The sequence below is a fragment of the Scyliorhinus torazame genome, chromosome 1, assembly GCF_047496885.1.
Source record: "Scyliorhinus torazame isolate Kashiwa2021f chromosome 1, sScyTor2.1, whole genome shotgun sequence".
Classification (NCBI taxonomy): Eukaryota; Metazoa; Chordata; class Chondrichthyes; order Carcharhiniformes; family Scyliorhinidae; genus Scyliorhinus; species Scyliorhinus torazame.
This window is the reverse complement of record NC_092707.1, coordinates 386,009,660-386,025,606: the sequence shown is the minus strand read 5'-3', so window position 1 is coordinate 386,025,606 and position 15,947 is coordinate 386,009,660. Positions and strand designations below refer to the sequence as shown.

At 43.4% G+C, this 15,947-nt stretch overlaps 1 protein-coding gene across 13 annotated transcripts in view; it reads left to right on the top strand.

Moving 5' to 3' along the window:
• The window catches only part of akt3a (v-akt murine thymoma viral oncogene homolog 3a), a 594,281-nt gene that overhangs the window by 325,124 nt on the left and 253,210 nt on the right, over positions 1 to 15,947 (top strand). For all 13 annotated transcript variants that reach the window (XM_072512671.1, XM_072512686.1, XM_072512765.1 and 10 more), the window contains one exon: positions 15,311 to 15,458. In XM_072512671.1, coding sequence (XP_072368772.1) covers positions 15,311 to 15,458 — 148 coding nt within the window. The remainder of the gene's footprint in view (positions 1 to 15,310; positions 15,459 to 15,947) is intronic.

Sequence of the window (15,947 nt, the reverse complement as noted above, 5' to 3'; positions counted from 1 at the left end):
AAGGGAGGGCGGCACGTACCCAACGCCTCCCTCATCCTGTTGGCCACCTTTGTGTCCAGCTGCATCAAGCTGTGCGTGGACCCCCAGTATGCAAACACCAAGTGTCATTACATACTGAGGTTCTACCTTACGAAGGATGGGCCTGGCCTCATTGCCGCGGAACGCTCCAAGTAGTTGGACCGTACCGTACCACCTGTCCTTCGTGGAAAAGGTTTTGAAGAAAAACACCTTTGACCACAAGGCAATGAAGCAGTGGTCAGCACGTAATGTCCTCGAGGCCCTCAGGGAAAAGGAGACCGTGGAGGACGTTGGATGGTTCACTGAGCAGACTGCCAGAGTCATCTGGCAGAACGCCTCGTCACCAGAACTTTCAAACAAGCACCAAGACCTAGCTTGGCTGGTGGTGAGAAGGGCCCTCCCTGTTAGATTCTTCATGCACACCCGAAGGCTCTGCGCCAATGCACGCTGCCCTCTGAGTGGCTGTGGGGGAAATGAGATGGTCACACACCTCCTTGTGGAATGTGCCTTTGCAAAGAAGGTCTGGAGAGAGATGCAGTGGTATTTGTCAAGGTTTATCCCAAACAGATCTGTGACACAGGACTCTGTGCTCTACGGACTGTTTCCAGGGACACACACCAAGACAAATATCAACTGCTGCTGGAAGGTCATCAACTCGGTGAAAGACGCTCTTTGGTCTGCCCAAAACCTGCTGATCTTCCAGTGCAAAGAATTGTCCTCGACCGAGTGTTGCAGACTGGCACATTCCAAGGTCCAGGACTACGTGCTGAGGGACGCACTCTAGCTTGGGGCAGCTGCCGCCAAGGCGCAATGGGGAAAGACCACTGTGTAAGCTCTTTCCAGCAAATGTACACCGAGGGGCGGGTAACAGTGTAAACCCCCCCTCGGTCTGGGCCACCAACACTCCAATGTATAAAACAAACATGACAATGTAAATATTTAAGAAGGAATTGTAATGTAAAGAGTGATATGTGTATAATAATATCAAAATTGAATGGAAGAAAGTCAAAGCAATGTGTAACTCTGCCGGAAATGTACAGTCAAGACAATTTGAAATGTTTCTGTAATGCTTATGATACATTTTATGAATAAAGTATATTTTTTTGAATTAAAAAAAAGTCTGGGAAGAGTGCCCTGCTGTCGGCATTGCAGTGAAGCGGTCTGGGAAGAGCTGTTCAGGCAGCGCGCTCGATCTGAGAAGAAAATCTGGCGTGACATCAGAGGAAAGTCATAAACTGATTGGTTGCTGAGTAGCTGATATTAGGAATTGTGTAGGAATAGCTGAAACTTAAATAACTGAAAAAGTCAACAATTAGGGAACAGAAGTGGGAGGATAAGGGAGGAGTGAATCTGAAAGCAGAACCAGGAAATCAAAAGAGCTGATTGGTGAGTACATTTATATATTCTACAGTAACAAGGAGGGCCGTAGTTAATATTAGTTAATGCTAGTAAATATTATTTGATAGCAAAGGGATGAATTTAATTTAAAGGATATGACATAGCAGCAGAACTCCAATCCGTGGTCAGCTCTTCTTGCTCCATGTGGGAGACTAGGAATGTTTCTAATTCCTAGGATCGGCATGTGTGTCTCCAGCTGCAGCTCCTGGAAGCCCTTGCTTCAGAGTTGGAGCGGCGGCTGTGGTGCATCCGCAAGGCGGTGAGTATTGTGGGTAGTAGGTAAAGAGAAGTGGTCTCTCCACAGGCAGGAAGTGAATGGGTGACCACCAGGCAGATTATGAGATCTAGACGGGCAATACAGGAATCTCCTGTGGCCAATCTTCTGCACAACAAATGTACTGCTTTGGATACTTTTGAGGGGGAATGTCCTCTCCGGGGGGGGGGGGGGGGGGGGGGGGCAGAGCAGCAACAGCCAAATTCGTTGCACCATGGTTGGTTCTGCTGCAGAGGGGAGGCGTAAAAAGTGTGGGTTACAAGGGATTCAATTGTAAGGGGATTAAATAGGTGTTTCTGTGGCTGCAAATGAGACTCCAGGGTGGTATGTTGCCTCCCTGGTGCTAGGATAAAGGGAGTCTCAGAGTGGTTACAGGACATTCTGGAGGAGGAGGGTGAACAACCAGTGGTCATGGTACACATTGGTACAAACAATATAGATTTAAAAATGGATGATGTTTTAAACGCAGAATATAGGGAGTTGGGAAGAATATAGGGAGTATACGACCAAAGGTTGGTGGAATTGCGGATAGCGATGAGGACTGTCCGCGGATACAGCAGGATTTATATTGTTTGGAGACTTGGGTGGAGAGATGGCAGATGGAGTTTAACCCGGACAAATGTGCGGTAATGCATTTTGGAAGGTCTAATGCAGGTAGGGAATATACAGTGAATGGTAGAACCCTCAAGAGTATTGAAAGTCAGAGAGATCTAGGAGTACAGGTCCACAGGTCATTGAAAGGGGCAACACAGGTGGAGAAGGTAGTCAAGAAGGCATACGGCATGCTTGCCTTCATTGGCCGGGGCATTGAGTATAAGAATTGGCAAGTCATGTTGCAGCTGTATAGAACCTTAGTTCGGCCACACTTGGAGTATCATGTTCAATTCTGGTCGCCACACTACCAGAAGGATGTGGAGGCTTTAGAGAGGGGGCAGAAGAGAATCACCAGAATGTTGCCTGGTATGGAGGGCATAAGCTATGAGGAGCGATTGAATAAACTCGGTTTGTTCTCACTGGAACGAAGGAGGTTGAGGGGCGACCTGATAGAGGTATACAAAATTATGAGGGGCATAGACAGAGTGGATAGTCAGAGGCTTTTCCCCAGGGTAGAGGGGTCAATTACTAGGGGGCATAGGTTTAAGGTGAGAGGGGCAAGGTTTAGAGTAGATGTACGAGGCAAGTTTTTTACGCAGAGGGTAGTGGGTGCCTGGAACTCGCTACCGGAGGAGATGGTGGAAGCAGGGACGATAGTGACATTTAAGGGGCATCTTGACAAATACATGCATAGGATGGGAATAGAGGGATACGGACCCAGGAAGTGTAGAAGATTGTAGTTCAGTCGGGCAGCTTGGAGGGCCGAAGGGCCTGTTCCTGTGCTGTACTTTGTTCTTTGAAAGTTGATAAGTCAGACCTCAAAGGATTATTACCAGTGTCACGTGCTAGTCAGAGTAGAATAGCAGGAAATATCAGATGAATATGTGGTTGAAGAGATGATGTGAGGGGGATGCTTTCAGATTCCTGGGGCATTAGGACCGTTTCTGGAGGAGGTGAGTTCTGTACAAACTGGATGTGTGTGTGTGGAGGCACTTGCTAGAGTGGTTGGGGAGGATTTAAACTAATATGGCTGGAGGTTAGGAACTTGAGGATTCAGAGCAGGGGGAATCAAGAACAAGAGGAAAAAAAGCAAGGAGAATGAGAGATAGATAAATCAAGGGTCTGTATCAGATAATGAAACTGTTTTAATTTTTAAAAATGTAGTCAAGGAACATTAAAAGGACTAGCCATAAGGTTTTGTACCCGAATGCTCTGAGTATTTGGAAAAAAAAATGTCTGAATTAGTTACGCAGATAGATGCAAAGGGGCATGATGTCGTTGGGATTACGGGGATGGGGACTAAACATTAAGGGCTATTCAGTTTTTAGGAAGGACAGACAGAAAGGTAAAGGTGGTGGAGTTGCATTGTCGATTAAAGAAGATATTAATACAATATTGGCGAAAGATATTGGCACAGACGGTGTGGAATCTGTATGGGTTGAGTTAAGAAACACCAAGGGACAAAAAACATTCGTAGGGGTGGCATACAGACCACCAAACTGCAGTGATAATGCTGGGAATAGCATTAACAACAAAGAACAAAGAACAAAGAAATGTACAGCACAGGAACAGGCCCTTCGGCCCTCCAAGCCCGTGCCGACCATACTGCCCGACTAAACTACAATCTTCTACACTTCCTGGGTCCGTATCCTTCTATTCCCATCCTATTCATATATTTGTCAAGATGCCCCTTAAATGTCCCTATCGTCCCTGCCTCCACTACCTCCTCCGGTAGTGAGTTCCAGGCACCCACTACCCTCTGCGTAAAAAACTTGCCTCGTACATCTACTCTAAACTTTGCCCCTCTCACCTTAAACCTATGCCCCCTAGTAATTGACCCCTCTACCCTGGGGAAAAGCCTCTGACTATCCACTCTGTCTATGCCCCTCATAATTTTGTATACCTCTATCAGGTCGCCCCTCAACCTCCTTCGTTCCAGTGAGAACAAACCGAGTTTAAATCAATGATGCATGTGATAAAGGAACATCTGAGATTATGGGTGACATTAATCTGCATATAGATTGGGCGTGTCAAATTAGTCACAGTGCAATAGAGGAGGAATTTCTGGAGTGTATGCGGGATGGTTTTCTGGACCAATACGTTGAGGAACCAACAAGGGAACAGGCCATCATGGTTTGGGTGTTGTGAAATGAGTTGGCAATCTAGTTGTGAGAGAACCCTTGGGGATTAGTGACCATAATATCCTAGAATTCTTTATAAAGGTGGATAGTGAGGTAGCTGATCCTGAGAACAGGATCCTGAATCTCAGTGAAGGTAACTATGCAGGCATGAGACATGGGTTGGCTATGATGAACTGGGAAACATTACTGAAAAGAAAGGCAATGGCAGGCATTCAACGAACAAATAGGTGAACTCCAAAAGTTATTTATCCCTGTCTGGTGCAAGAGTAGAAAGGGAACCGTGGCCAAACCATGGCTTACAAGGGAAGTTAGATATAGTATTAGATTCAAAGAAGAGGCATGCAAATTAACAAGAGAAAGTAATTGACCTGAGGATCGTGAACAGTTTAAATTCAGCAAAGGTGGACCAAGAGATTGATTAAGAAGGGGGAAATACAATATGAAAGTAAGCTAGCAGTGAGTATTAAAACAGACTGTAAACGTTTCTATGTATGTAAAGAGAAAAGATTGATTAAAAACAAATGTAGGCCGCTTACAGTCAGAAACTGGACAATTCACAACTGGGAACAAAAATGTCTGAGGAACTAAATTTGTACTTTGCTTCTATCTTCACAAAGGGAGACATGAATAATGTATCGCGTTCTGAGTAACTAGTATTAGTAGAGAAATAGTTTTGGGGAAATTAATGGGATTGAAGGCGCATAAATCTCCAAGGCCTGATAATCTTCATCCAAGAGTATTTAAGGAAGTGGTTCTAGGAATAGCAGATCCATTGGTCATTTTCCAAAATTCTTTGGAGTCTGGAATGGTTCCTGCAGATTGGAGGGCAGCTAATACAACTCCACTATTCAAAAAGGGAGGTAGAGAGAAAACAGGGATCTATAAACCAGTGAGCCTAACGTCATTCGTAGGAAAGGTGCTAGAGTCCATATCAAGGATTTCATAGCACAGCATTTGGAAAACAGTGGTGTATTCAGACAAAGTCAGCATGGATTTCTGAAAGGGAAATCATGCTTGACAAATTTACTGGAATTCTTTGAAGATGTAACTTGTAGAGTTGACCAGGGAGACTCGGTGGATGTGGTTTATTTAGACTTTTCAGAAGTCTTTCAACATGGTCTCACATAGCAGATTAATATGTGAAGTTAAACTACGTGGAATTGCGGGTAGTGTCTTGAGATGGATAGAAAGCTGGTTAGCAGGCAGGCAGCATTAATTTGGAATAAATGGGTCTTTTTCCGATTAGCAGACTGTGACTAGTGGGGTACTGCACGGATCTGTGCTGGGATCTCAACTGTTTTGGGCAAAAGAACTAAATGTATTATTTCCAAATTTACAGATGATACAAAGTTGGGTGGGAGGGTGAACTGTGAGCAGATATACTTCAGCGGGATTTGGACAGGCTAAGTGAATGGGCATGTGCATGGCAGATGCAGTATAATGTGGATAAATGTGAGGTTATCCATTTGGTAGCAAAAAAAGGTCAGATTACTATTTGAATGGATGTAAATCGAGAGGAATGAATACTCAGTGAGACCTTCGTGTCCTCGTGCATCAGTCGCTGAAAGTAAATGCGCAGGTATAGTATGCAGTAAAGAAGGCAAATGGCATGTTGGCCTTCACAGCGAGAGCATTTGAGTATAGGAACAGTGATGTATTACTGCAATTGTATAGGACATTGCTGAGGCCACACCTGGAGTATTGTGAAAGGTTTTGGTGTCCTTATCTGAGGAAGGATGTTCTTGCTATGGAGTGAGTGCAACAAAGGTTTACCTGACTGATTCCTCGGATGGCGGGACTGTCATATGAGGAGAGACTAAGTTGGTTCGCAGTATATTCGTTGGAGTTTAGAAGCGTGAGAGGGGCCTCATAGAAACTTATAAAATTCTAACCGGATTAGACAGGGTAAATTCAGAAAGAATGTTCCCGATGGTGGTGGAATCCAAAACTAGGGATCATAGTTTGAGGATAAGGGGTAAACTGTTTAGGGTTGAGGTGAGGAGCGATTTCTTCACCCAAAAAGTGGTGAATCACTACCACAAAAGGTAGTTGAGGTGAAAACATTGTGTAATTTCAAGAAGGAGTTAGATATAGCTCTTAGGGCTAAAGGGATCGAGGGATATGATGGAAAGGCAGGATCAGGGTATTCATAAGATGATCAGCCATGATCATAATGAATGGCGGAGCAGGCTTGAAGGACCAAATGGCCTCCTCCTGCTTTTATTTTCTATATGTTTCTCAGGCTGCCAAATGACCGATGTAATGAAGAGGCAACTACAACTGTAGGCTTAATTTAATATGGCTTTAGAAACCAATCTCTTACTGTCTAACAGCAATAACTTATATTTATATTTGATGCTTTATTGTAGAAAAATGGTCCATGATTTTTCAATCAGAATTATTAGAGTATAAAAGGCTTGCATTCAGCTCGAATGCATTGTTCATGTTGGCTTTCTGCAACAGCAATTCAGCTAGTCCAAGTTCCCATTCCTTTTCCCGTAAATCTGCAGTTTTATTCTCGTCGGGTCATATTTCCTGCACCATTGTAGGGATGGAGAAGAAGACTTGGAAGAGAGAGCCCATTGAGAAATGCAATCACAAGGATGACAATTTTAAATATGATTCCCTAGGATGAACAAGAACAGGGATGATAGTTGAGCGGAACTTGATATGGAATAGAAATGGGCAGCTATGGATACGTTGAGGTTCATAGAAGTTGTTGGGTGGAAGGTCACCTGGTTCAAAATTGTTAAAATGTTAAATTGTCAGCTGTGAAACCAGACAATTTAGTTCAAAATGTTACGGGTGTTATCTAGAGAGTCAACGCCTTTCATATTTGCTGCCCGTGTCCGCTGTTTTTGTCAGGAGCTGGCAGGCGAATAGAGAAATTCTGATGCGACGCTTGAATCTACTGCCAAGCGGAAAGTTGTCAGTATTTTATATCCTGTCAGTTTGTTTGATAGTTCCTTCCAGGATAATTAAACAAAAGTTAAAGAAAATATATCTTTAAAATTTAAACTAATCCTTAAAAAAAAAAACCCAAAGAAGGCAAAAAGAATCTGGAGCCAAGATATGTTTGTAGATTAATGGAGAAATGCTATAGCATAAAATGAAGAAATGCTATAGCATAAAATGTGCCCAATATGTTGGCAGTTTAGTTGACGTATTTTTATGTGGATTCTGCACGCAGTGCATTAACTACGTGGCAGCACGGTAGCATTGTGGATAGCACAATTGCCTCACAGCACCAGGGTCCCAGGTTCGATTCCGGCTTGGGTCACTGTCTGTGCGGAGTCTGCACATCCTCCCCGTGTGTGCGTGGGTTTCCTCCGGGTGCTCCGGTTTCCTCCCACAGTCCAAAGATGTGCAGGTTAGGTGGATTGGCCATGATAAATTGCCCTTAGTGTCCAAAATTGCCCATTGTGTTGGGTGGGGTTGCTAGGTTATGGGGATAGGGTGGAGGTGTGGACCTTGGGTAGGTTGCTCTTTCCAAGAGCCGGTGCAGACTCGATGGGCCGAATGGCCTCCTTCTGCACTGTAAATTCTATGAAATTAACGGTATTAGCATCTGCTGAGATTTTAAGATGCACACAAATAGTTTTGGGAATAATGATCAAAGATTTGAATGTGTTCCATGAATTGTTTTTGTTTTTTTTGAAAGAGCTATATACATTTGAATTTTGTTGTTAAATTGATTAAGTTCTCCCTTTTGTGGCTGGACCTGGTAATAGCAGGATAGCACCAGGATTCACATTCTGCAGTTTTAGAGCTGGCCATATGATTGTTTTAATAATTTTAAATCAACAGGAAAACCTAGGCCTGTGAAAAGTGGGAACAAGCTGTAGGGAATCCCAGCGTTGTTTTTTTTTTAAATCTTTGGTCACCAACTTTTCTAAGTATGCAGGGATTGGCTGAGTCACTTTGTTCTTAATTGGTCAACAAAAAGCTGAATACCACCTGGAAGAATTAAGCCACTATAATGCAGTTAGGAAATTAGAGCAATAGCTCACCTCTAACTGCTTACCAATATCGGCAGAGGAATGCCACATTCTACATGGTGCACAAAAATAAATTTGATTTTTATCTATGTACGCCAAAATTATTACCAAATGCCAGATTCCTTTCACTGTAGAATCAGCCTATTCAAACAAGTTCACTGAGACAAAAGCATATTCAAACAGTGTTTTTGGCGATTTAGAGTTCCTGGCTGTTAAGCCTACAATATTTTTTTTATTCATTTCCATTTTGTAAAGATTTAGTCCACTTTCCTGAAGACGCTAATTCTTCAAAGAAAGTTGAGACAAAGGAGTTGCTTTTGACCCACAAAGGTAACAGCAAATTACTGCAGATGCTGGAATCTGAAACAAAAACAGAAAATACTGGACAATCTCAACAGGTCTGACAGCATCTGTGGAGAGAGAAGGGTGCTAACGTTTCCAGTCTGGATGACTCTTTGTCAGAGCTGGAGAGAACTGGAAATAGGGTCAGAGTTATACAGTTGTGGGGAGTGTGGAACGGTGGGGCTAAATAGTGGGCCAGCGATAGGTGGAGATTGACAAAGATGTCATGGACAGAAAGACAAAAGGAATGTAAATGGCGGTGATTAAGTCCAAGCAGGGTGCTGATAATGGTGCATAAAGAGATTAGAATGTGTTAATGACAGAACAAAGGTGAACAGTGACAAGTGGGAACAGATGGCCCAAGTGGGGTGGGGGAGGGGGGACAATGGTGAGGGAAAAACGGATCAATGGAAGAAATTAAAATAAATTGACAGAAAAAAAACGGGGGGAAGGTGGAGGAGAGAGTTCACAGTCTGAAGTTGTTGAACTCATTGCTCAGTCCAGAGGGCTGTAACGTGCCTAATCGGAAGAAGAGCTGCAGTTCCTCCAGTTGTAGAAAAATGCGCTGGGCTTCACTGGAACATTGCAATGCCAACGACAGGCATGTGGACAAAAGAGCAGGACGGTAAATTGAAATGGCAAGCAACAGGAAGGTCCGGGTGTTCGTTGGGAGCAGCATATGCAATAGACCAGATTGAAGGAGGTGCATGTGAAGCGCTGCCTCAATTGAAAAGAATATTTGGGCCATGGGATGGTGAGCAGGGAGGAGGTAAAGGGGAAAAACAGTTTCTCCTTTATAAAAGCAAATTACTGCGGGTGCTGGAATCTAAAACCAAAAGAGAAAATGCTGGAAAATCTCAGCAGGGCTAACAGCATCGGTAAGGACAGAAAAGAGCTAACGTTTCGAATCCAGGTGACCCTTTGTCAAAGCTAAAAGGCATAGAAAGTGAGATATTTATACTGTAGGGTGAGAGAATGAAAGATGAGGCATAGTCACAGAAACCAAGGGAGGAAAGTGCTAATGGAAGTCACCAGAGAGAATAAAAGGTGTGAAAGGCCAAACGGCAGAGAAACTAAAATCAGAGAGTAAGCTGTGACAGATGGGGGACATGGGTGGGAGAGAGGTAAAATGAGAAAAGGGAGAAGCAATGGGGGGAAAGAGTAGGGGGGGGAAATATGTATCTGAAGAAAGACCAGAAAGAAATGAAAGGTAAAAGACAGTTAAAATGAAATGGAATGAAAATAAAGGGGTTGAGGTGGGATAGAGCTAATCATCTAAAGTTGTTGAATTCGATGTCGAGACCAGAAGGCTGTAGCGTGCCTAACCAGAAGATCAGATGCTGTTACTCCAGTTTGCATTGAGCTTCACTGGAACATTGCAGCAGGCCATTGCATTGGAACAAAGCGAATAGCTCTCAGGCCATCTTGGTGTGGGATGGAGATGTAGAGATTACACATCCATGGTGAATAGGAGGCGGTTAGGGCATGGGAGCAGGTTCTTGTGTTAAAATGGCAAGCAATGGGAAGGTCAGGGTCCTGAAAGCGCACAGACCGAAGGTGCTCAGCAAATCGATCACTCCGTCTACGTTTGGTCTCTCCGATATAGAGGAGACCACATTGGGAGCAGCGAATGCAATAGACCAAATTAAAAGAGGTGCAAGTGAAATGCTGCTTAACCTAGAATGAGTGTTTTGGGCCTGGGATGTTTAGCATGGAAGAGATAAAGGGGCAGGTGTTACACCTTCTGTGATTGCATGGGAAGGTGCAATGGGTGATGGGAGAGGTGCTGGGTATGGTGGAGGAGTGGACTAGATTATCCTGAAGGGAACGGTCTTTGGGGAATGCTGACCGAGGAAGTGAAGGGAAGATGTGTTTGGTGGTGGCATCACGCTGGAGTTGGCGAAAATGGCGGAGGATTATGCTTTTCATACAGAGGCTGGTGGGGTGAAATGTGAGAACGAGAGGTTTCTATCCTTGTTCTGGGAGGGAGGGGAGGGGGTGAGGGTAGTGACGCAGGAGATGGACCGCATGCTTGGTCAACAACTGTAGGTGGTAAATCACGGTTGAGGAAGAAGGAACACATTTTCGAAGCACCACTTTGGAAAGTGTCATCATCGGAACAAATGCGACGGAGGCGAAGGAGCTGAGAGAAAGGAATTGAGTCCTACAGGGTGTAGGGTGTGAAGAGCTGTAGTCCAGATAGCTGTGGGAGTCAGTGGGCTTGTAATGGATACTGGTAGATATTGCCGGAAATGGAGACTGAAAGGTCAAAGAAGGGAAAGGAAGTGTTTGAAATGAACCAGGTGAAAGTGATGGAGGGGTGGAAGCAAAGATGGTGAATTTTTCCAGGTCCGGACGAGAGCATGAAGCAGCACCAAAATAGCCATTGATGTACCGGTAAAGGAGTTGTGGGAGGGGACCCGGGTAGGCCTAGAACAAGGAATGTTCCATATACCCCATAAAAGGCCAGCGTAGCTAGGACCCATGCGGGTACCCATTGATTCACCTTTGATTTGGAGAAAGTGGGGATGAGTTAAAGGAGAAGTTGTTGAAATGAAAATGACATGAAAGTCGCTTATTGTCACAAGTAGGCTTCAAAAATGAAGTTACTGTGAAAAGCCCCTAGTCGCCACATTCCGGCGCCTGTTTGGGGAGGCTGGTACGGGAATTGAACCGTGCTGCTGGCCTGCCTTGGTCTGCTTTAAGTCAGCTTTTTAGCCCTGTGCTAAACCAGCCCCAGTTGAGAGGTGAAACAGGTTCAGCCAGGTGGAGGAGTGGTGGTGGATGGGAATTGTTCAGGCCTCTTTTCGAGAACAAAGCGAATAGCTCTCAGGCCATCTTGGTGTGGGATGGAGATGTAGAGATTACACATCCATGGTGAATAGGAGGCGGTTAGGGCTTGCGAACTGGAAGCAGTTTCTCCTTTAACACGTCTCATTTCCTCCAAATCAGAGGTTTGGCTATAGGTACCCACGTGGGTCCCAGTTTTGCCGATCGCTTTATGGGGAACATTCCAGTCCTACTCCGGCCCCATCCCAGAACTCATTTACTGGTACATCGATGATTCTTTTGGTGCCACTTCATGTTCCCACCTGGACCTGGAAAAATGTATTAATTTTGATTCCAATTTCCATCCCTCTATCACCTTCACGTCACCCACCTCCGACACTTCCCTTTGCTTCTTTGACCTTTCTATTTCAATTTCTGGGAATACACTGTCCACTAGTATCCATTACAAACCCACTGCCTCCCATAGCTACCTCGACTACAACTCTTCACATCCCACATCCTGTGAGGACTCCATCCCATTCTCCCAGTTCCTTCGCTTCCATCGCATCTGTTCCGATGATGCCACTTTCCAAAACCGTGCTGCTGACATGTTTTTGTTCTTCCTTAATTGTGGTTTTCCACTCACTGTGGTCGACAGAGCTCTCAACTGTGTCCGACCCATCTCCCGCACCTCTGCTCTCAACCCGTGTCACCACTTTTCACCCCACCTGCCTCCACATTCAAAGAATCATCCTCCGTTAGTTCTGCCAACTCCAGCATGATGTCACCACAAAACACATCTTCCCCTCACTCCCCCTGTCAGCATTTGGCAGGGACCACTCCCTCCGGGATTCCCTGGTCAGCTCCTCCATCACCCGTAACACCTCATCCTCTTCCCACAACACCACCTCATGCAATCGCAGAAAGTGTAGACCTGCCCCTTTACCTCCTCTCTGCTCACCATCCCAGGGCCTAAACACAGTTTTCAAGTGAGGCAGAGCTTCACGTGCACCTCCTTCAATCTGTATTTTTGATTTGATTTAGATTTATTGTCATGTATACTGAGGCACAATGAAAACTATTGTTCGGCGAACAGTCCGGGCAGATCGTTCCATACATGAAAAACTTAGGACATATGATAAATACACAATATCAATACAAGAGATCAGTTCAGTCCCTAGGAGGGCCATTCAGGAGTCTGGTAACAGTGAGGAAGAAGCTGTTTTTGATTCTTTTAGTTCGTGTTCTCCGATTTTGATTCATCTCCCCACCCCGTGGATAGTGAATAGAACATGAAAGAGATGGGAAGGGAAATGCTTAATGGTAAGATAAGAGAATAGAAGACAGGACAGAGGTGACAACTATAATTGGGGGAGGAGATGGAAAGGGACACTACCATGGCATTCAGCATTGATTACGTAGTACTCAAGAAATTAGACTATTCTATGTATCTATGTTTTTTTTATCCTAACTTGAGTTTCCTCTGAGGCTTTGCTTGCTTTTAAAGTTCAGTTAGTTTTAGTTTGCCTCAATGTCTGTTTCTCACAGGTATCAGTAATTAAAACCCCATTTCCGTTTTCCGTGAAACAATCAGGGGTGTTAATTATGTGTTCTCTCCTCAAAAGTTCAGCGTTTTTGCAAGAGGAAAACACCACAGTTAATCATTTATTTTCCTCGCATAGAGCCCACCTTTTTAAAAAATGTATTTTTTTAAGTTTGCCCTTTTTTCTCAATTTAATTTAAAACAATTGAGCAGAAACTGCTAGATGGCAATGACCATCTCCAACACAAGAGTATCTAACCATCTCCCTGTGATATTCAATGGCATTAACATTGTTGAATCCCCCACTATCAACATCCTATCCTGGACATTACCATTGACCAGAAACTGAACTGGACTAGCCATATAAATACTGTGGCTATAAGAGCGAGTCAAAGGCTAGGAACCTGCAGCAAGTAACTCTCCTCCTGACTTCCTTAAGCTTGTCCTCCATCTACAAGGCACAAGCCAGGAGTGCGATGGAATACTCTCCACTTGCCTGCATGAGCACTGCTCCAACAACACTTTAGGAGTTTGACACCAGCCCTTCCACAAACATTCAACCTTTCCACCACCGACAAACAGTGATGTCTGCAAGATGCCCTGCAGGAACTCACCAAGATTCCTTAGGCAGCACCTTCCAAGCCCGTGACCACAACCACCTGGAAGGATAAGAGCAGCAGATACCTGGGAACACCACCACCTGGAGGTTCCCATTCAAGTCACTCACCATCCTGACTTAGAAATATATCACAATTCCTTCACTGTCACTGGGTCAACATCCTAGAATTTCTTCCGTGACATCTCTGTGGATGTACCTACACCACAAGAACTGAAACATTTTAACAAGGCAGCTCACCACCACCTTTTTTTTTTAGAATTTAGAGTACCCAATTCATTTTTTCCAATTAAGGGGCCATTTTTTAGCGTGGCCAATCCACCGATCTTGCACATCTTTGGGTTGTGGGGCGAAACCCACGCAAACACGGGGAGAATGTGCAAACTCCTCACGGACAGTGACTCAGACCACCACTTTTTCAAGGGAAACAAGGGATGAGCAATACATGCTGGCTTAGCCAGTGACGCCAAATCCTGTAAATTAATTTTTAAAAATAGAGCAATTGGTAGAGCTGCTGCTCTGAGCAAAACTATGATGTTAACTCCATTTTTTAGTCCTTCAATTGAAAACATTAAGAGCACCAAATTTAATTCGATGTTATTGAGAAAATGAAAGAAGTTTTTAATTTGTTTAAGGCATTGAAATTTTTCACATTCAAAATAATTACTCTACTGAATTTCTTTGTGGCATGATAGGTAATAGTGTAAGTGTTGACATTTTAATATTTGAATTCCCATTGCAAATGTTTAGGAAATTTAATGGAGCCTGTTACCCCCACATGACGTACACATTTATATTGGGGCTGTCAAGCAATTAAAACAATTAATTTACAATAGATCTTGTCATTTAAAATGTTTTAACCAGTTAAAATCTTCATTTTAATTGAGATAACACTTTAATCTATAGAGGATGATTGTGAATGCATGGAATTACAAGTCCCAAGCCCAGGGCTCAAGGACAAGGTTGCCTTTAGCTGGCCTCGGGTTCTATGCTGAACAACACCAACACTGCTGCACTCTCACTAATGTCATTCTAGCAATTGCTGCCATACTCAGAAGGGCATAGTGGCTGGGAGTGCACAGAATTCTTCAGAAATATGTGTTTCACTGAAAGCTGCAGGTAACTCGAGCGTTGTTCTCTTTGTAACCTTCTGTGATTCGTTTCTTTGGGGGAAATAAAAAGTAATTACCAAATAAATTAACTCATTGTTTTAATTTATGCAATTAATGGACCACCGTAATATGAGTGAAACCCTTCTAAAGATAATTGTGTTAAACCATAAACCAGTAAAAAAAAAAAAAATTGTAACTGCACAGCTAACTAACCACTTCACTAATAATGGTGGAATATCTGCATGTAAAATCTGTTTAAAACCTTCAGTTAGGTTTATGGGAAAACTGACCTTGCAAGGATTCTATTAGCAACTGAACTTTGGGAAATAGATTTACCCCGAATAACAATTCACCACTTGGTCCATTACTTTTGGTTTCTATTCGGATTTAAAAAAAAGAAAAAATAGCTGTGAGGGAGTGCGCAAATCTGCATGATTATTTGTTTCGACCTTCCCACTGAATAATGAGTTTGCATTAATACCAAAGATTTTTGTTTTCTCTACAGGGAAGAATGGACAGAAGCTATCCAGGCAGTAGCAGATAGACTTCAAAAGCAAGAGGAAGATCGAATGAACTGCAGCTCCAGTCCCAATCTAGATATTACAGGGGAGGATGAAATGGACACCTCTCTTAGTCATCCCAAACGCAAAGTGGTAAGAGCAATTACTGCCGTTGATGAAATAACCTGCATCATCTGATGTAAATTAAGCCTTGTAATAATTTTACCAAAACAACTTGCATTGATATAGTGCTCACCCCAAGCAGAAATAAATCTGAGAAACGCACTGTGATGATGAAAGATACTATGGATAATGATCTTTGCGAAAGGAGAGAAAAATGGAGAGGCGATGATTAGGAACATGATTAGGACATGCCATTCCTGAAAATAAACGGGCTACCCTTTCAGTTTCAAAATAGTTTAAGTTCAGTGAGTAACTTTTTACAGGTGGAGAGATTGTTTTGGCAAATTAGTTTGTGATAAGTTTATGGCCTGAAGCATTATTCTGTAAAATATTTCTGAATTCCAGATAATCATGAAGAGAACATTGTAGACTAGTTTAATTTTCTATTGTACTGGGAACATATCTGAAATGTTCTTGAAAGGTTGTTGGATGTGTCACAGCAGATTACAATGTAGTAAT